We start from the raw sequence: 20,164 nt of genomic DNA, 5'->3' as shown, positions 1-20,164 counted from the left end.
TTCTTTTCCTTTTTTTTTTTCTTTCTTTTTTTTTTTTTTTTTTTTTTTAGGTAGGCTCCACGCTGGGCTTGAACTCCCAACCCTAAGATCAAGACCAGGGCTGAGATCAAGAGTCAGATGCTTAACTGACTGAGCCAGCCAGGCACCCCTCAAAATGTCACTCTAACAACTTAGCTTTCCAGTATAAACCTAGAAGTCACTTTTCCTGGCTAAGGAGGGAGAGACTGGCAGCAAGTTCTGCTGCTGCCCTAGTTTGGAAGCTCGAAGATCCCGTATCTAAAAGACTATCTGTCAGCATTCGTCTCCACTCAGCACTGAATACGAACTTTCTCGGAGGCTGCTTTGTCATTTGATACATGTTCAGCTCTGTAGGGAACCGTTCCTTTGTACAGACAGGAGCCAAAGGTCGCGAATAGTGCGCCACATTGAACGCTGGCTGTGCCCTGGCCTGCCGGCTGCCCAAAGGTCCCGCTGCCTTGCGGCAGATGGAGCCAAGGACTTTCTTCTTGCTGCTGCTGTCCCTTCTGGGAGCATCCGCCATAGGGCTCATTCTCTTGACCCGCAGGAGTTCGCAGAAGGGGGGGAAGGGTTTCTTTCCAGCCAGTGAGAGTAACCAGTGGCTCTGAACGTGCTGCCTTCTCTGAGCACACATGGGTAGGCAGCCTGGTCTTCCCTCTTTCTGGTGGGATATGAGCCATGCCAACATTAATATTGTCCCTTACTTAACAATTGTGGCAATTAACAAATTGTGGTAGTTCACAAAACAGGCCCTATCGTGATGGTGGCGTACCAGTGAGTGTGATCTCACAGCAGAAATTGTGCCACCGGTTTTGAATCTGGGGCAGCAGCAGCTCCTTTGGTGGACAGCAGAGGGCTCCATTGGCGGCCTCCCCATTCGGATAGGCTTTGGTCCAAAGAGCACAGGATTTAGACTCCGATGGCTCTGGATTCAAATCCCCGCTCTGTCCTCCACTTGGATTGGTTTGCTCAGTAGCCCTTGCGGACTTCATAGATGTGATTGTTACAAAGGTCACCACAGTGTGTGCAGGAACAGACTAGCTTCCCATAAAAAAAAAAAAAAAAAAGAAAAAGAAAAAGACTAGCTTCACTCGCCTCCAGGAGGAATGTCGACTGCAAACTTTGTTTTCCTGGTTTGTTGCCCTTGTGGCTTTTTTTTTTTTTTTTTAATTTTGCTTAATTAATTTTTTTGGACTGCACGGTTTTGGGCATGGTTACCTTGTGTCGTAAAGTCTCCCCTGCATTCCCAGCCCCCCCAAATGCCTGTCCTCCCTAACAGCCCTTTCACAGGTAGAGAGACATCCCTCTCAGACGTCTGAGTAGCTGAACATTTTGCTGTGTCTTGTTTTGTGTGGTTTCCCAGAGCTGCTGGTGGTGAGAGGAAGCCATGATGTCAAGAAGTGGGTCAGGGCAGATTCTTACCCCCAGGACCCTGTGGACTGTGCTATCTGTGACTAGAGCAGGAGCAAGATTGTTCACAGGTTGGTCATGGGGATGCCAAGGAGGAGAGGATTCTTGCCCAAAGAAAGGCAATTTTCACAGGGGCCTGGGTATGTTAACATCTGAGAGACTCAGTGAGCCTGGGGACTTAGCCTTGTTTTGAGGTTGAAATCTTGAAGTTTCTCTAAAGAGAGAGGGAAAGTTGATTTTTTGTGAAGCCATGAAGTGGTACCAGCAGCTGACCACTTCTCCAAAACCCAGAAAAAAGAAATGGCCTCGTGGGTCTCCATGGCCCTCACTGCGAATTTCACACTGGAGCAGCTGTGTGAGGAGGAAGGAGAGGCTTGGCGGTGTGCAGGGATGAGGTCTAGAGCTGAGGGCAAATGTTAGTATCACAGAATTGAGAGTGTTGCTTTGTTTTTAGGGTTGAGAAAACTCAACAGACCCCGAGCTGGTTTCTTCTCTGGCAAGTGGACCTTTGGATTGTGTAGACTTGGCTTCCTCATTTGAACTTTGAGGCCAGAGAAATTATGGGCACTTGGTGGGCTGCCTTCTGATGTACTTGTTAGGACGGCAGACTTGCGTACATCTTCAACTGTAATCCTCTCTAGAAGCCAGAAGGGAGTATCAAAGCTGTTACTAGACACAAAGAGAAGCCAAGGAGAATTGCTTTAGAAACTGAACAGGAGGCTCACATACTAGTGTGAACAATAGGCGTAAACCATGGAGGGCCGTGCACGTTCTACTCCATTCTGCGATGGACTCTTTTCAATGCTGATCTATTCATGTGATTCCAAAAAAGAACAAAGGAGGGACGCAAGAGAGAATGCTTTATAAAAATCTTACAGTTATCTTCAAAAGATTAAAAAAAAAAAGATAGGGGTTGGTGGATACAGAGAAGGATGCTATTGTAAGCCCTGCCCCACAAGTGGCCTCATAGTGGGTCCGGGGGCAGGTGAAGAAGCTGCTGGAAACAGGTGGGTCTTGGAGATGAGAAGGTTAACACTATGGGGAGGTGAGCAGGAGCAGAGAAGAGGGTGTACTGAGCTGTTGCTCCTCAGGGTGAGCAGAAGTAGAGAAGGGAAGTGGAGCTCGGGATCACTTGGCCAAACCTCTTAAAGACCACGAGCCTTTCAGAGCTTTCAGAACCCCTAGCATGGCGAGCGTCCTGGGCTATGCACCGAGGTGGGGAGCAAGAGCTCTAGTTCCACAGCAAGATGCGGGCAAGGAGACTTGTTCCCGTGGAGCTTGTACAGACCTGAGAGTTTTGCAAGAGCATCTGTCGTCTTCAGACGCTTCGGATGAGCGAGAAGAGACATGCCTGGTGTCTCTCCATCCTCTCCACGGAGGCTGCAATCCCAGCTTGGCTTAGAAAGCCGGAGGCACCGTCAGCCAAGGAAGGGGAGGATGGGGGACACCTGGGTGGCTCAGTGGTTGGGCGTCTGCCTTCAGTTCAGGGCGTGATCCGGGGTCCCGGGGTGGAGTCCTGCATCAGGCTCCTCACAGGGAGCCTGCTTCTCCCTCTGCCTCTCTCTGTGTTTCTCAGGAGTAAATAAAAAATAAAAAGAAAGGCAGGACTCGGTCCCCTTCCTATGTGATTCCTACAACACGTCCTATAATACGGTTGTTCCCATTGTACAGATGAGGAACCAGGGCTTGGGGAATTACATCATATACTACGCACCGAAGCTAATGAGGGGCGGGCCTAGAATTGGCCCTCAGATGTGTGTGGCTCCAGAGCTGGAGGCCTCTACCCCCCCTTGGGGGCTTCCAGCAAGCCTTGGTCCCCTGAGGTAGAGGTTGCACGTGTAGGTACACAGTAGCGGGGCTGGGAGAGGGATTATAGACCTTCTCTTGGGTCTTCACCTCTGGGCCTGGGAGTTCCTTCCAGTCCTCATGCAGGTGAGCTCAGGGCTCCTGTTGCCGGTGCACCTGCTCTCCACCCCATCTTGGGCACTCACTTCTTCCGCCTTACTGGCCGCTCTCTGAAGTGTGTGTGTGTGTGTGTGTGTGTGTGTGTGTGTGTGTGTGTGTGTTTAAAGCATTCTTTCAGGGCACCGGTGACTTCCTCTTTGCCCAGTTCAGTAGTAGCCTCTTATCGATCTTAACCCCATCTCAGTGTTTTCTCAACTTTGTTTCATCTCTGACTCATGTAGAAAATGAAAATATTTGTATAGTGCACTGGGACAAACAGTCCAGGTTGCTTGAAATGAGGTGACCAGCCTGGGACTCTGGCTTCCCAGGGGCCTGGGGGATCAATACTGCTAATTTCACACAGCACCAATGAGGAAGCTCCGCCCCACCTTTACTCAGCAGCGTGTGGCCGAGAAACTGCCGTCTTGAGTTGGTTCCATCATTGGTCCTGGGACGTGTCCCGAAGCAGCCATGAAGCCTCTCTCCCCTAAGTCTTGGGATTGTGTCTGCCTTATATAATCTTTAGGGACTTTACTAACCTACTGTCATCAAGGGAGTAGATAACCTGATATCTGCAGCCTCATTCCGAGGAGGAAACTTATTAGAGATTTATATTATAGGGCCTGGAAATGCCTGGTACCTGGGAGAGCTCATTGTTTAAATGAGTGTTGAGTGAATTTGTTCCCCCCCCCGACCCCCCAACACACAAAAAATGCTTAAGCTCATCCCACATTTCCCTTCTCCCATTGCTCCACCTACGCTTATTCTGTACTGGAAATTCTCCTGTGAGAGAAGGGAACCATTGTGAAAATGGAGCCTTGTCTCTATTTAGAAGCGTTGTCTTTTGAGGTCTTACCTGGTCATTTCTCTTCTTGTTGGTGTCTTGTGATAAGCGATAGCCAACCAGTAGCATTGCATAGTTCTGTCTCAACATCCTTCAGACACAGGATAGCACAACTCTAACGGCACCTCAGTCGAAAAATGAAAACATGGAGATAAGCGATGCGAGATGTTCCTGGTCAGTGGACTGATTGTCACGAGAACACCACCTAGAGAGAGACAAAGTGAGGAGAACGCCAGCTGCCTTCGTCTCCATCAAGTTGGGCACCTTCAGCTGGTCTCCTGGACAGTTCATCCCAATTCCCACTTCCTCATAGTCTCTTCTCTTCAGCCCTTCCTCCCTCTCCTCCTCCTCCTCACCCCTCCATCCTTGTGCCTCTATGGCTCTGCCCACCGTGACTCACTTTCTGCTTCTCTGCTCATCTTTCTTAGTAATCCTGGCTGATCCCCTGTACTAACCCTGCACATTCTTAGGCTTCCCCATGAATTCTATCCTTCAACCACTGCCCCCAACCTCCTCTTTGATTTCCCCATATATTAAAAACTTTTGAATCATGGCAAAACACACACCACCAAAAATACCATCTGAACCATTTTTAAGTGTGCAATTCAGCAGTGTTAAGTAAATCCAGTGTTGTGTAATGGATCTCCAAAACTCTTGTCATTTTGGGGGAACTGGAACTCTCCCCATTAAATCGTCCGTTTCCCCTCCCCCTGGCCACCACTGTTGTCTCTGTCTCTGTGACATTGACTACTCAGCACCTCTTGTAAGTAGAATCGTATACTCTTTGTTTTTTGCTAACTGACTTATTCCACTTAGCATGATGTCCTCAGGGTTCATCCGTGTTGTAGCAAGCGTCAGAATTTCCTTTTTCTTTAAGGCTGACTAGCGCTCCACTCCATGCACACGTACCCTTTTTGGTTTATCCATCCATCTCTAGGCAGGCACTCGGTGTCTCTACCTTTGTCTGTTGGGAATAATGCTGCGGTGAGTGTGAGTGCGCAGATACCTCTGTGAGACTCCACTTCCAGTCCTGTGGGCATACCCCCAGAATGGAGTTGCTGGGTTGTAGGGCAATTCTTTTTTTCTTTTTCTTTTTCTTTTTCTTCTTCTTTTTTTTCCCCCCCTTTATTTTTTAGGAAGTGCCATACTGTTTTACACATGTGCGGGGGTTCCAGTTTTCTCCATCCTGGCCAACAGTTGTTATTTTGTCGTTGTTGTTAGTAGCCGTCTTAATGGATGTGAGATGGTCCTCACTGAGGTTTTGGTTTGCATTTCCCTACTGACTGGGGCCGTGGAGCACCCTTTCCTATGCCCGTTGGTCACTGGTAGATCTTCTCTGCATAAATGTCTATTTAAGTCCTTAGCTCATATTAAAATCAGGTTATTGTTGTTGCTGTTGTTGAGTTGTCTCAGCCCCTCCTGTGGAGGAGGTACACTGCCTCCTTTCCGTGGTCTGTGTACCTGCCCTTTATCCCAAGCCCTATGCTGCTCTGCTGCCACCCTTGTCACCCAGGCTATGAGCTGCTGGCTCCCTCCTGACTTCCGGTATCTTATTTCTCACGTGCAGTTGGTTGCCACATGTGTCGTTCTGTCTCTGCCAGGTTGGCCTCATTTGTCCTCTCCCTTGTGGTGGTAGAGCCACCACCCTGGTTCCAGGGCACCCAGGATGATCTCATGCCAACATATTTTGGTGTTGACTCATCCCTGATCTCTGGCGAAACCTCGAGGTGAGGTGGTACAGGTGAAGGGTGGTGTAGGGTTTGAAAGAACGTATTTAATAATATTTACTTTTAGAAAACAGAAAAACCTTTTCATATGACATCCATTCTCGGTCGGGGGGCTATGCACAGGGCAGATTATCTTCTTATGAACAATTTTACAACACGGACACCAATCGGAGCTACAAAGTGTTTGTGGAGCATTTAACCTATGCCAGGCACCAAGTATTTTATGCACATTATCTTGTTTAACCTCCTAGGAACCTTAGAGGGTGGTTTGGTATTATCCAGAAACAGAAGCTGAGGTCTGGAGAGGCCCCACGTCACCCATGTAGGAAGTGGTAGACATGCTATTCCAACTCCGGAAGTCTGGTTCTAGAACTTTCTGCATAGTTAGAGGAAGCACAGGCTTTGCTGTTTTCTAAAAAGGGGGCACGTGTGAAGTGAAACTGAGAAAACCTGGACTCGGGAACCCAGGCTTCTCATCTCCTTACTGCCCTCCACCGTCTTGCCAGCTGGAGTTCTCTCTTTGTGCCATTTGTGGGTGCCATGGCCTGTGAGCGATTCCTGAGGCGGGTCCAGATACAGTCTACCCACTCACTTGCATTTCCTGTCACTACCTTCTTCCTACTGTTGCCTCAGTCATTTTTCTCTTCTCTTCTCGAAGATTTATTTATCAGGGTGCTTGGGTGGCTCAGTCTGCCTTCAGCTCAGGTCACGATCCCAGCATCCTGGGATTGAGCCTACATCAGGCTCCCTGCTCCACGGGGAGTCAGCTTCTCCCTCTCCCTCTCCCTCCGCCTCTCCCCTGGGTTGTGCTCTCTCTTACTCATGCTCTCTCTCTCTCTCTCTCAAATAAATAATAAAAAATATTTATTTATTTACTTACTTATTTATTTATTTATTTATTTGAGAGACAGAGCGTGCACACTAGCATGGGGAGGGGCAGAGGGAGAGGGGAGAGAGAAATTCAAGCAGACTCTGCGCTGAGCATGGAGCCCGAAGCCAGGCTCCATCTCCGGATCCTGAGGTCACGACCTGAGCTGAATTGGAGTCAGGTGCCCAACGACCGAGCCACCCAGGCGCCCGGCCTCAGGCCTCAGCGGCCCTTCTTCAAGGAGGCCTGACCCTCCTCCGCGCCGGGCTCGCTCTCCAGCTCCTCCGTGGCTCAGAGGCAGGTGCCGGCTGCGGTGCCCTCCCCTAGTGCCCAGGCACGCTCCTGGCCTTCCCCGCCGGCCTGGGACAGTCTGGACAAGACCTGCCGACCGCCGCCAGGTACTTCCCGAACGAGGCCCAGGCCGTCATCAGGCCCAGAGCCGTGGTGCGACTCCTGAGTTTCGCGGGTCTTCAGGACGGCCGGGAGCGCCCTGGGGGAGCTCCTCTGGGGCGGGCCCGGTCTCTCTCTCTTCCCACAGCTTCGCTTGCCCCACCCGCCGCGGCTACTGGAACTTTCTCGGGCCGGGCGGAGGGGAGCGGCCGGGCAGGAGGAAGGGCCCGGCCTGGGCCTGGGGGCGGGGGGGGGGAGACCCACAGGTTTGTGGAGGAGGCTCCAGAGGGACGGCGGGGGCGGCGGTGTGCCCGTTCCTCAGTTTCCCCGAGCTGGGCAACCGTGATGGGCGAGGCCGTGGAGAAAGACAAAAGTGACTTCGCTCATGGCGTCAGAAAAAAAGTCGAGTCCTTTGCCTTCCTTCTTCTAGGGGCTTCGCACTCTGTAAAGGCTTCCCTCCCGCTTTGAAGAAAAGCTCCTTCCTTCTAAATCGCCCAGGCGGCCTCCCGCTGCCTTCGCTCCGACTCCTCCCGCGCCCCCGCGTCGGCTCCCAGGCCCGCCCGTGTGAACCCGCCGCCCTGCCCCGAATGTGGCCTGCTCCCTCGGCCTTGGCCCTCCCTTTATTGGTTTCTCTGGGTCCTTTCCTTGCCCACTGGGCCTGGGTAGAAAACTGCCCTGTGGGGTAGAGATTGACCCCTGATGGCCACCCGTGGCTCGGAGAGTTTTGGGGATCACTCAACGCACAGGACCTCATTTGCTGTCGCAGAGCATCTGGCAGGTGGGCCGCCTGGGCGACCCCAGGGCCCCGTGGAGCTCTTGCGTGAGGAGGGGAGCCAGCTCTGTGCTCTGGGGACCTGGGTAGCCACGAGGCTCTCCAACTGTTCCATTTCGAGAAGGCCTTCTAGACTTCTTTGAGAAAAACTTGAACCAGCCTGCTGTACATTTCTTCTTCATGTTTCAGATTCTTTTGACACACATAAATGATTTTCCTCCCATTTCCTCAGAATTCCCTAACTGAAACTCATCATTTTTGATTATCTGCTATTTTGGGGGCGGGACGGGGGGAAGCATAGACAGGTCTCTAGTTTTCCTGGGGCTCGGAGGAAGAAGTGGGCCGATAGTCTTGTGATTGCAGTTAATTGTGTGGTGAATGAGGGTAGGCGTTGTCAGACGTCACAGGTAATGGAATAGTTCCTGTGGTTATGGGGAAGCCTCTCCCTGTTTCACTTATAGGACTGCGGAGAGTAGCGGGGCAGCGCCAAATGCTGCTGGATATTTGTGAAACCTGCACACAGTTTTACGTTAAGATGTTTATAAAAAAAAAAAAAAAAAAAAAGCAACAGCCAAAGATCTAGGACTCTGAATTGCAGCGTTTCTTCTTCCTGTTTGTAAAGAGTGGGTATTTCCCCCAAGAGTCCCTGTGGTGCTTGGTTGGGTTTGAAGATTGGGGTCAGGAGTGGGCTTTTCAGAATTCCTTCTTAGACCTGAAAACCCAAGGCTCTGCCGTCAAATACATGCCCCCCCGAGGAGGGGGTGTGTTCATGGTGGGGAGCCCAGGGCACGGAGTCCCCAGTTGCGCGTGCGAATACCCATGTATACATCCCCCTCCAGGTGCCCGCAGACGTTGAGAAATGTCAGGATCGGATGGAGTGTTTCAACGCGGATCTGAAAGCCGACATGGAAAGGTGGCAGAGCAATAAGAGGCAGGACTTCCGGCAGCTGCTCATGGGAATGGCTGACAAGAACATCCAATATTACGAGAAGGTAACGGGTGCACCGGCGAGACCCCAGTCCTCTCGTTAGGGGAGCACTTGGAACAGCCAGAGCCTTTTGGGAGGCCCAGCCAGACACCCAGGAGCTGAGAGCCTGGCAGCCCCACCTCCCCCTTCCTCTGTGTCTGGTCTTGGTGGACCTGCGTGGGATGAGGCGCTGGGACGGGGAGCAGGGCCCATCCGGGTACACACAGGCCGTGCCCCAGGGCCTGGCGGTCAGCTGCACCCCCACGTCAGAAGGCCTGGGGTGCCGGCCTGGTACAGGGAGGGGAGGCTTTGGGGGTGGTCTGAGCTGCTTCGTGGTTCTGCACGCAGGGGTTCTTCACTTTCACGGTGCCGTAGACCCCTTTAGCCGTTTCCTGAATCCTTATCAAGATACTGTTTGTAAATAATCCTCCAAAAAAGGATTACAAAGGAAAACTATTAAGAACGGTCTTTTTCACGAATCCCCTTGATGTGGACTCTGCACCCTTCTCCCTCTCTCTCTCTCTCTCTCTCTCTCACACGCACAGACACACACAGACACACACACGCAGGGCTCTCATCAAGCTACAGCAAAGTCTCCTCAGTCAAAGTTTGCTCCTGGCATGTCTAAACCCAGATCATTTCTGCTAAGAAATGCTGATGTTCCTTGAAAGCTTAGAATCAGCAACGAAGAATGGCCCAATCACAATTCCACAAGCACCCGTAACCCTGAAATCAGGTGGGACAAGCATTAACTCGGTCATTCCCAGCACAATTTTGGAAACATCTCCTCACCCCAGCCTAGAAGGATCCATGTCAAGTCAGGGCTTCATTCCTCTGCTGGCTGTGCCTTAGGCGGGGTGCCGCTCTGTGCCTGTCTCTTCACCTGTAAAATGGGACAATTGTGAAGGCACGGTGAAATAATGCATACCTCAGTGCCTAGAACATACCAGTAAGTGGTACCGCCTTCCCTCATTCCCTCACCATCCCTCTGCTGCCACGTACATTTAACGGACGCCTGCCATGTCCTTGCCATGCGCCAGGGACTGGGGATATGTTGTTGCTGAATGAAACAGCAGGCCTCCTGCCTGCTTGGAACTCCTTCCCAGATGATTCAGCACAAAGTCCCCCTTCACCCCGAGCTGCTCCTGAGGAAGGCCTTGTGTGGTTCTTCTGGCCTCTGTGCAGGAGATGCTTAAAGGGAAGATCATTTCACCAAGTCGGGTGCTCCTACAGGAGAGTGTCCCTCTAAGTCCACGGACTACAGCCCATTGCAAGGATCTAGAACGAAAGGGGATTAGTGTGGTATAAAGAATATCTGTTTGGGCCTTTTACTAGCTCTGCTGCTTACTAGCTCTGTGTCTTGGGCAAGTTAACCTCTCTGGGGCTCGTTTTTCTCCATCTATGAAGTCGTGCATGTGTGTGTGTGTAATAATTCTACTTCATAGAATTATAAGGGATGAGCAATAGTGAATGTAAAATACATGACGGTAGTTGGCCCGACGACACTCAATAAATAGAGTTCCCTCCCTCCCCACCCTTTAGGGAGGGCCAAGAGTGGCCCATCCAAGCAAATCTGGGGTCCGCGGGGTTTCCGTCCCCTCTGAGTCAGGTGGCTGGCCAATGCCAATATGATTTGCATCCTTAGCACATCATACCCACACCTAGAATGGTGTCTTCAACCTGCCTGAGGAGGTGGGGCTGTTGAGGGCTCGTGGCCTACTATCTTTTCAGCTTTTTGATGGGAAATAATTTCTTTCAGTGAATACATTTCCACTCACCAGCTATGAGCTCTAGGGACAGTGCACTTAGAGACCCTGCTGTCTTTCTCGTGGAGACAGGGATGATGTATTCAAAGCAGAACACCTGTTACCTCCCCCATGTCTAAGAGCAACAGATAATACGGGTAGACGTTGGACATGACGTACGTGCATTACATAGATGGCAAATAAGACAGAGTAACCCGGGGATTGACAATGAGAGGGTAGATCAGAGAAGAATTAAGAGCCTGCTCCTGAAACCTGATGTTGATCCTGTGTGTGTGTGTGTATGTGTGTGTGTTGTCATTTCAGTGCCTCATGGCGTGGGAGTCGATTATTCCACTACTGCAAGAGAAACAAGAGGCCAAGTAAGTTCCTTCTTGGGACAGAGACTCTTCTACCGACACAGGGCATGGCACCCCATACCAGAACGTTCCCTGTAGTGCCAGAGAGGTGGCACCGAGAAAACAGCCACAGAAGCATCTCTCCTTGGTGTATTTCTTTCCCCTCCCACCCCTCCACCCCACCCCGTGTCCGACAGTGGTTTTCCATGAGTATTTATTCCTTGGTGGAGTCTGTATGGCTATAATCATCTCTCAGCGAAAGAAGCATACCTCCGTGGTGTGAAGGAACCTCTTCAATGGAACACTAAAGAGATTTGCAGCTGAGGAACGAGACAACTCAGCTGACATTCTGACATCTCATTACAGTTTCCTGTTTGGGGGATAACAGAGTTGCCTGTGGCGGAAGAGAGCCCAGGTCTTGCCTTTCAAGGGCGTGAATCGAAGGCAGCTCTTATTTTCCATGGACACATGGTGACTCTGGAATTGACCTCTGTGGGCATTGACTCATCTCAGCCTAGGAGGAGGCGTCAGCACCTCCGTGAAAAGTCCTTAATGTACAGTGGCCTATAGCCGTGAGTGTGGCCTGCTGCCTGCTTGTGATGAGTGGCACCTGTTTTGTGGCTTCTGGTTCGTTCAGGACCATTTCTGTCTGCGTCTGTAGGCATCTGTGCTAGAAGGAGAGCACCAGCGTCCTTGTCCTCACGCGATACCTCGGGAAGCCGAGGGGGGCAGTGCTCCCCAGACTCGTTTCTGACACTAGAATGCAGTAGATTGGAAACTGTTTTTGCGTAAAATGGAAAAAAAAAAAGGTGCATTTTTTCTCTGTGAAGTTCTTCAGTGTTTTGTCTTTTGCTAGTTAAACGCCGTCAGAGTAGAGATTAGGCCTGGCGTGGAGAATCTGTGTTGTCTCGGAGTCAGAGTAGCTCTCCAGGGGCTGGGTTCAGTGGGCATCATGCACCAAGCCCCATCTCCACATTTGCTCTGTGCAGCTTGCCTTTACCTCACCCCAAACTCCTAATTTAATGTCTCTTACCACGTCCACCGAATGTTTGGGCAAAACTTTCGGTGAGAGGCTGGTATGCTGTTGTGACACAGTCGAGATTTTGTAAACTCAACGCGAATGTTCTATATGAAGTGCTTTAACCCTCGGTATTCCCCGGTCAGGAAGAAAAGTCAGTAACTGGCTGGGCCTCGAAGATGACAGGTGTAACAGAGAACTTCTTTGCTTCTAGATAAGCTAAAATCTCCTCAGTCTGCAGCCAGATTCCTGGGGACTGCTGGCTGCATCCCAAGTCTTCAAACTCTGACCAAGCTTGCTCTTCAAATCAACACGAAACAGACAAAGAGGATCTATCTTGCAACTCGTTTTGTTTCCTCCTGAAATGAAGCTACCTATGTCACAATGTGTTCTTTCATCTATGGCTCATCCCTCTAAAATTATAAATCTGAGCCTCAAAGAGGCGGGAGTATTTTTGTAGCAAAGCAGCTGTGCCAAAACGCTGCTGCATACACACGTCAACCCGCAGATACCGGGCAACATGCAGCGTGTCGAAATCGCTCCATCCCACTTCCACCTGCAGAGTTGACCTTGGGCAGCCACTGCTGTGATGTCAGTGGCACGGCAGGAGGACAGCCCGGAGCCACTGGGTTCTGTTTCATCTTGTTTGAATGAGTCACAATTGAAATTTGAATTTTTTTTTTTTTTTTGTATAATTTGGTACTTGGCCCACGCCGTCAGACCCACTCATGCCATTCTAAATTCCTGCCATGCGATTTTTCAGTTTGGTACACTTAGAAATGATCCACTGAAGCAGAAGGGTAAAGACGGCCCATCTACCCTGAGTGGTGAGTCAGTGTTTCATGCTACCTCTAAACCATCACGTTGGTGCGGGTCTGGATGTCTGGGTCCGGCCTGACAGTTTGCTGGTAGAACAGGGTTGTGTATCTAATAATGGGTCGATGGCCCTCCTGATATTTCGTGGAAGGCACTAGACTGGCCTCGCAGCAAGTGCCCATCTGCAGGAACGTGCGAAGCCTTGCCTGGTGGAATGTGTACTTTAAAAATGTTGTCCAGTGTAATGAGTGCTTGGAAAGAACCATGGAGAGAGTTACGGGAAGACCAGAACCTCATCCGCTGCTAGTTGCCAAAGCCCGAGAGCGTTCCTGTGTAGAGGTTAGTTGGGAAAGAGGCAACCCTTCCAAAAAGCCATGGGGTTCCTCTTTGGGATGTTCAGAAAGGGAGTGTGTGTGTGGGGGGGGATGCAGTCATTCTTTATGTTATTGGAGGCAGAAGACAAGCTCAGAGGGGGTTCAGGCATCTTGGGGTTTGTCTTTGCCTATTTTGGGATGTTTCTGGAGCACGGAGAGCGGAGCTGGGAGAGCCAGTGATGGTGTATCCCAAGAAGGGACCCTTGCCCCTTTAACTCTTCAGGCTGGCGGCCCAGAAAGAAGGGATGGCAGGCGGACAGTGAGGCTGGCTCCCTCAGCCCCGAGGGCCACCAGTCCTGGGCATTTGCCCCTTCACCTCGGTGGGCACAGAGGTGATCGCCCTGTGAGAAGTGACTCGGAGACTTCTGTGCCAAAGATGGCCTCGTAGGGGCTTCCTCACCCTGCCCTCCTTGGCCCCACAAAGTCAGGATCGCTGCCTCCTCTCTGGGATTTATAGCCCGGGCGCATTGGCTTGAGGACACGCTTGACCTGAGGCACACCGACTCAGACGGTTTTTGAGTCCTGGGCTCATGGCCATGGAACAGAAAGTGATCTCCTGTCAACTGTCCCTCGGGTAGGGGTAGGGGTGAAAGGTTCATTCCCCCGGGTTAAAAACCCAGGCGGAGGCAGAAGAAAGAATTCCTTAGAAACCCAGCTGGTTTTAGAGATGCCGATGCTAAAGAGAGCAGTCGATAGGGACACTGCTTTTCTTCTCATGTGCTGGAACCGCCAGAAGATTCTAGGCTACTCTGCCCAAAGCGAAGAACCACTGTCCTTCCTGAACAAGGAGGGAACACGTTATGCAGCCGGGTTTGGGGTTGGCCTTTGTCCTTTAATAAGACTTAATACTGACTCCTGGTGACCTCAGATAAGTGCAATTATGGAGGTGATGGGCTCGTGTTTCACTGTGCTGCTCGCTGAACTCCCCAGACTCCTGCCTTTAGGTGAAATAACAATAACGAACACGACTCCGGGGACCGTGGTGAATGTAAGTTTGTCTTCAGGCCGCATTTCAGCCACAGCTGGAGCGTCTCCTGCGTGTCGCTGAACTCCGTGTTCTGTGGGGCCCCATCCGCACGGGGGGGTTAAATGCCCTTGTGGGGCCACCTTCGTTTTGACCCAACAGGGTGGCCCACTTCCAAGGGGCCCTGTCCTCTCCCGGGACGGGGTGGGAGCCGGGGACACACCCGGGGTCCCCACGCCTTGGCCTGCCAGCCTCGGCCCCAAGATCCCGGGCTTTGGTTTGACGCCATCCGTTGGACCGAGAGTCGTTGTTCTTTCTGCTCCGTCCCGAGAGCGCAGGAGTGCGATCCGCCACCAGCCCCAGGTGTGTTTGGGTCTCGGGGAGGGTCCGAAGCCCTTTCCCCTCTGGCTGCCCCCGTTAGAAGGCTTCGGCGCAGAAGGCCTGCGCCCCGCCGCCCGGACGCCCACGGCGGAAACCGAGGCTTCGAACTGTTGGGCTGCAGGAGCGCTTGCTTTGGCGATGCCCGTTCACGAGACGTTTTTGGGAATTTGGGTTTGCCTTCTCGCTCTCCGGAGCCCTCAAGATGCGGCAGATTGGACGTGCCCCCTTAGGTTTTCTCCGTTCAGATGGCAGGTGGCATTTACCAGTAAATTTCAGGAAGCTGCCATCTCCTGGGCCCAACTGGCACGCCGAGCCGGGCGTGTGGGACTTGTTCTCTGCTTCCTCGTGGTTTTGTGATTTAGCGAATAAACCAGAAGCCTGATTTTTCTCAGGAGTCCATCCAAGTGGGGGTTAGCTTTCTGTTGGTACGGATGGCTGGGTCCCCCACAGTGGCCCAGACGAGAGCATGCGCAGGGCTGTCTGCATTAGAGAAGGCGGAGGAGGGGGCCTTTGTCACAGGGAGCTCGACTGTTCCTCGGTCACACGTGTTTGAAATGCATTCCGGGCATGGCTGTCTAGCCCTTCCTGTGCGGCAGCAAAAATACGTTTTCCAGGTAGTTTTTACTACTCTAGGTAGCCTGTAAATAAGTGCTTTGGGAAAAAAAAGAATTTTAACAAAACCAATAAACCAACCAATATATCCGTGTCATATAGAAACACTCTGTGTATTTAGCACTTGAAGATCCACAAACCCAGACTTTTAAAAATGCCACAAGACTATTGAAAGCCTAACTCTGCTTTTTGAGCATTGTCAACACCTATTCATATGCCTTATTCTTCAACTAGTGTGTTTTAGATTCTGGATAGAAAGAGTTTTTAGAAATGTAATTGGTTGTTCAGCCTAATAATACAGAGGTCTAACATCGTCAGCCCTCTTAAGGAAACAGGAAAGTGAGGTTCATAACTAGGGCTGCCTTTTGGGAGGAGAAAGCTAAGTGTTGCTATTGCCAAATGATATTTTTGATAACGTAAGGAAACACAGGGACCACTAAGCCGTTTTTGTTCGTTTATTTGTTTGTTTGTTTGTTTTAAAGTGTAAAAGATTAACTTTAGTGCCTTTCGGCACACTCTTGATTGTAGAGGATATGTGGTTATCAGCATCGACAAATCATAGAGATACAAAGAACTCCAGATTATGACAGTATTCATGGTTTACCCTGATTCTGCAGAATAGCTTTTTTTTAAAAAGTCACCGGCACACGGGCGGGTGAGGGGAGGCCGTCAGAGCAGCATGTTTCAGATAGAAATTCTCCATAGGTCGAAATGCCAAAAACCTGAAACCTATAGTGTTGCCTCACATCCATCAGTCCGCTCTGACAGAGCTTTTCCTATCAAAGCCAGTGAGCCTGCTTGACAGGTTGTTCGTAGTCTCAGACCAGCCCTGCAGTCCCAACGGTACTGGAAGAAGAAAAGGGAAGATGGCTTTTTCCCCAGCGTGGAAACAGGGAGGGGCAAGTAGGTTGCAAACAAAACGTGAATCGGTGTGATAAAATGACAGCTGTGTCAGCTGGGCCTTCGTGGAACCACAAACCAGCAGCTCCTAACAGCCAGCACCATTCACCTGGACACTCCTGAGATTGTGGTCCGGTCCCGTAGACGCCCTGTCCGTTGTACGTCCGTGTGCCTGACGCCTTGGTGTCTGTGCGTTGGGAATGCACTGAGAGATGATGTACCTCTGATTTCTTCCTATCAAATAAACTGCCAGCAAACTTTCTAACTTGTATTTTAACTGTTGAAAAAGAGATTCAGAACTTTTGCTTAGGTTATGTCCAAAGCATGGACTGTACTTCTTATTTTTAGAAACCATTCTTTACATCTAAAATTTTAACAGAAGAATCTTCCCCCACCCCTCAACTCTGAGGTATTGATAAAGTCCTCCGTGTAGATGTGTTCTCTTCTCTCCATGCTGCCAATAAGCCAAATTAAAAGCTGTGAAAAAAAAATTAAAATGTGCTCAAGAATGTCTGTAGACAAAAAAAGGGATTTATTTCCAGGTCAAAGTCTCTGTTTCATGAAGCTACCAAACTTTAAAAAAAAGAATGTCACTTTTTCTTTTTCTTTGTTACGGAACCCAGAGATTGTAAAAAGAAAAAAAAAGTTTTTGTTGCATTTTTGATGCTGGCACGAGGTTTTTGTCCACTTTTTTTTCGTATATCTGTGTATTAAAGAATTCTGTCCATTGTTTACTATGAAATTAGTATTACATTTTGAGGTAAACAAAAGAATTTGTATTGCTTGACAAACTGTTAGCTTGTAAATTTAAAAGATTTCTTTTCCTCAATTAACTTAAAGTAATGGACCAATAAACCTATGAAAGATGCTTTCTTTACCTCGAGTCCTGTTGTCATTTGTACCACTTTATATGACAGGAAAACGTGCGTGCCTTGTACTGTGTTTTCGTGTTTTCTCAGAGGAGGTATGAGTGTGCCTGCAGGAATCAGGGTACACTAGGAAAAAAATATCATTGAACAATTTTTATTCTTCTTCACTTCTCTGTAGATTTATCCTCAGTTTACTTTCTCCTACATCTTACCGGCTGGCACCAATTTGGGGAGATGAAGAAACCACCTAGTGTCTGTATGTAACCATCGTGATTGGCGGGCAGGCCCGCAGGGCTGGCTCAATCCCGTGACCTGAGCCGAAATCAAGAGTCACATATTTAGGGGCACCTGGGTGGCTCAGTGGTTGAGCATCTGCCTTCAGCTCAGGTCATGATCCCAGGTCCTGGGATCGAGTCCTGCCTTGGGCTCCGCACAGCGAGCCTGCTTCTCCCTCTGCTATGTCCTATGTCTCTGCCTCTCTCTCTGTCTCTCTCACAAATAAATAAAAATTTTTTTAAAAGTCACACGTTTAATCTACTGAGCGACCCAGGCACCCCTGCCATGATGTTTTTTAAAAATCTGCAGGGCAAGAAGAAATGTCTATGGCTTATTAATGTTAGAGTGTGTTTTGAATAGAGACCAGGATGCCCAGTTAAGCTTGCATTTAATGACCACAGTGCACCAGAGATGGACTTGGACTTACTGACAGTAGACATCGCTAATACAAGCCTACAGTTATACAAGATGAGGCAGCAAGGTGGGATAAAGAGAGATTTGGGTCAGATCTCTCAGCTTTCCCGCTTGCTGGCTCTGTGGCTTTAGGCAAGTCCCATCTCTCTGAACTTCAGTATTTTGATCTTTGAAATGAAGACATGCTTTCCCAGAAGGGTTGCCGAGAGGACTAGCAATGAAGTCTACAAGGCACTGAAGTGTCTGCCGGCACTTACTATGTGATAGCTCTTACACGAAGACCCTTCTGCTACTTGTGTAAATACAGCCAACTGAAATATCAAGTACTCCCATAACAATCCTTCCCATTCGCTTTGTCAATCAGAGATTAGAAGGGGGGATATGTTTCTTGTAATTGCTTTAAGAAGGTGACAGAGATAACATGCTGGAGGACTGTGGTCAGACTGAAGCCCTGAGGAACAGATGGGGATAGGTCATAAAAGTCATGGCAAGAGGTGATAGGAGTGGAGGTGGATTTAATGGATTTCTGTGGTGAGAGGAAGGGGGTCAGAGATGACATGGAAGCTTCCAGCCTGGGAGCTGGGAGGTGATGCCATTCACTGACGTGTGAAAACAATCAGGAGAAAAATATAAAGGTTGGAGTAGGCTTAGGTGGTGGAGTAGGAGAAGAATTTGGTTTGGAGTTTTGTTTGAGAAAATCCGATTGGTGGAGGTGTTGGTCAGATTGTTGGCAAGAGCGTCCTGGGATCCCTGGGGGTAGACTAGCTTACTTGGGGAGAGTACCAAGGACAGGGCTCTCTGGGCCTCAGGAATTAGGGAGAGGAGAGGGGAGAGGAGGAGGGGGACGGGGGAGATCGCTCTTAAGGAGGAAGAGGCCCAGAGATAACATGGGTTCCTAAGCTTGAGGGCTTGTGAAAACACCAGTTGTTCGGCCCCACCTCTAGAGTTTGACTTGGGTAGACCCGAAGATTTTTGCATCTCTAACAGGTTCCTTGGGGATGCTGTTGCTGCCGGTCCAGAAACCACACTTTGAGAGCATCAAAGGGGTTAGAACATGGTTAGAAGCATTGGGGAGCTGAGGCCAGTGTCACGACTGCTGCCCTGGTGACAGGCACAGGGTCAGAAAGGAGCCAGTGCTGGGCCTTTGAGAGCCCAGCTCAGGTTAAAACCCATGAGCTCATGGCAGGGTGAGTGTGGGCAAGAAGGGAATGTTCCTGGACGTTGCAAGGAGCAGGAATGGAGCAGCCAAGGAGAAGATTCCTGCAGGTTGGGGAGCCCATCGGGGGCAGGGGCAGCAGGCAAGGAGTCAGGAGGAAGGAGCGTGCCTGCCGAGAGTCTAGGGCGGTGAGCGTGGCCTTGAACTCTTCCCATCCCCGCTCCTCCGTCCACGTGGCCTGTCTCCGTGAGGGGCTGTGCCTTCTTCCGAGTTGCCTGCACCCCAAATCTGAGCATTCTTGCCCCTCTCTGCCTCACCCTCTGCCGTTCACTTGTCCCCGACTCCCACTGACCGCCAACTGCCAAGGATTTCTCTAGGTCGGTCCCTCTGCTTTTCTCTGGCCTTGTAGCTACTTATCCAACGTCAGTCCTCCGTCATCTGTCACCTGGATTACTGCAAGAGCCTCTGCTCTTGTCTCCTTTCTGCAAGTGTCGCTTGCTCCCTCTGCGCCTTCCTCCCCCCGTCGGTTCTCAGGGATGCGAGTGCATTCCGTGCTCCTGCCCCAAATCTTCCACCAGCTATCCCCATTACTTTAGAGAAAAACTTTTCTTAAGGCTCTATTTGTATGTCGTTCCTCCTTTCCAGTCTCGTGTCTTGATCCTGTCCCTTTGATACCTGCCCCTCCCCTTATGTTAAATTCCTCTATCTTGAGATATTTTCACTTTTGGGCCTTCCAGCTTGTTATTCCTTCTGCCTGGACTGTCCCTTAACTTCTGGCCTTCGTCGCTCCTTCCAGTCTTACCCTGTGCCACTCCTTCTGAGAAGCCTTCCCTCTCCCCTAAGCCTGGATGGCATGGTCCCTTATCAGAGGATACATGGTTGCCGGCTCCACCTGCTACACAGTGCACCCTGTCAGGGCAGGAGCAGTCACATTCTTGCTGTATCTCAGCACCTGGGACCTTGGGAGACCTGCCAGGAAGTTTTGTTCATCAAGGGATGGGAGATGCAGACTCTCTGAGCCCGAATCCTTGGAGCTCTAAATGCATTCTGTAGGGCAGCCCGGGTGGCTCAGCGGTTTAGCACCGCCTTCAGCCCTTGGCCTGATCCTGGAGACCCGGGATCGAGTCCCACGTCGGGCTCCCTGCATGGAGCCTGCTTCTCCCTCTGCCTGTGTCTCTGCCTCTCCCTCTCTCTCTCTCTCTCTCTCTCTGTCCCTCATGAATGAATGAATAAAATCTTTTTCTAAAAAATGTGTAGCTTTAAGTTTTACCCCAACATAAGAACGCCATGCCCTGCCCGTAGTGACAGAGGGAGTCTGACAGGTGAAGAATGATTCACACACA

At 50.4% G+C, this 20,164-nt stretch overlaps 1 protein-coding gene across 1 annotated transcript in view; it reads left to right on the top strand.

Annotated features, from left to right (window-relative positions):
• The window catches only part of SNX30 (sorting nexin family member 30), a 115,019-nt gene extending 98,036 nt beyond the window's left edge, over positions 1 to 16,983 (top strand). The window contains exons 8-9 of the mRNA XM_072727661.1: positions 8,813 to 8,965; positions 11,010 to 16,983. Of these exons, the coding sequence (XP_072583762.1) occupies positions 8,813 to 8,965; positions 11,010 to 11,069 (213 nt within the window). The 3' untranslated portion in view covers positions 11,070 to 16,983. The remainder of the gene's footprint in view (positions 1 to 8,812; positions 8,966 to 11,009) is intronic.
• The last annotated feature ends 3,181 nt before the right edge of the window (positions 16,984 to 20,164 follow it).

The sequence above is a fragment of the Vulpes vulpes genome, chromosome 12 (genome assembly GCF_048418805.1).
Source record: "Vulpes vulpes isolate BD-2025 chromosome 12, VulVul3, whole genome shotgun sequence".
NCBI lineage: Eukaryota > Metazoa > Chordata > Mammalia > Carnivora > Canidae > Vulpes > Vulpes vulpes.
The sequence above is the reverse complement of the archived record's forward strand: the minus strand, read 5'-3'. Positions and strand labels throughout refer to the sequence as shown.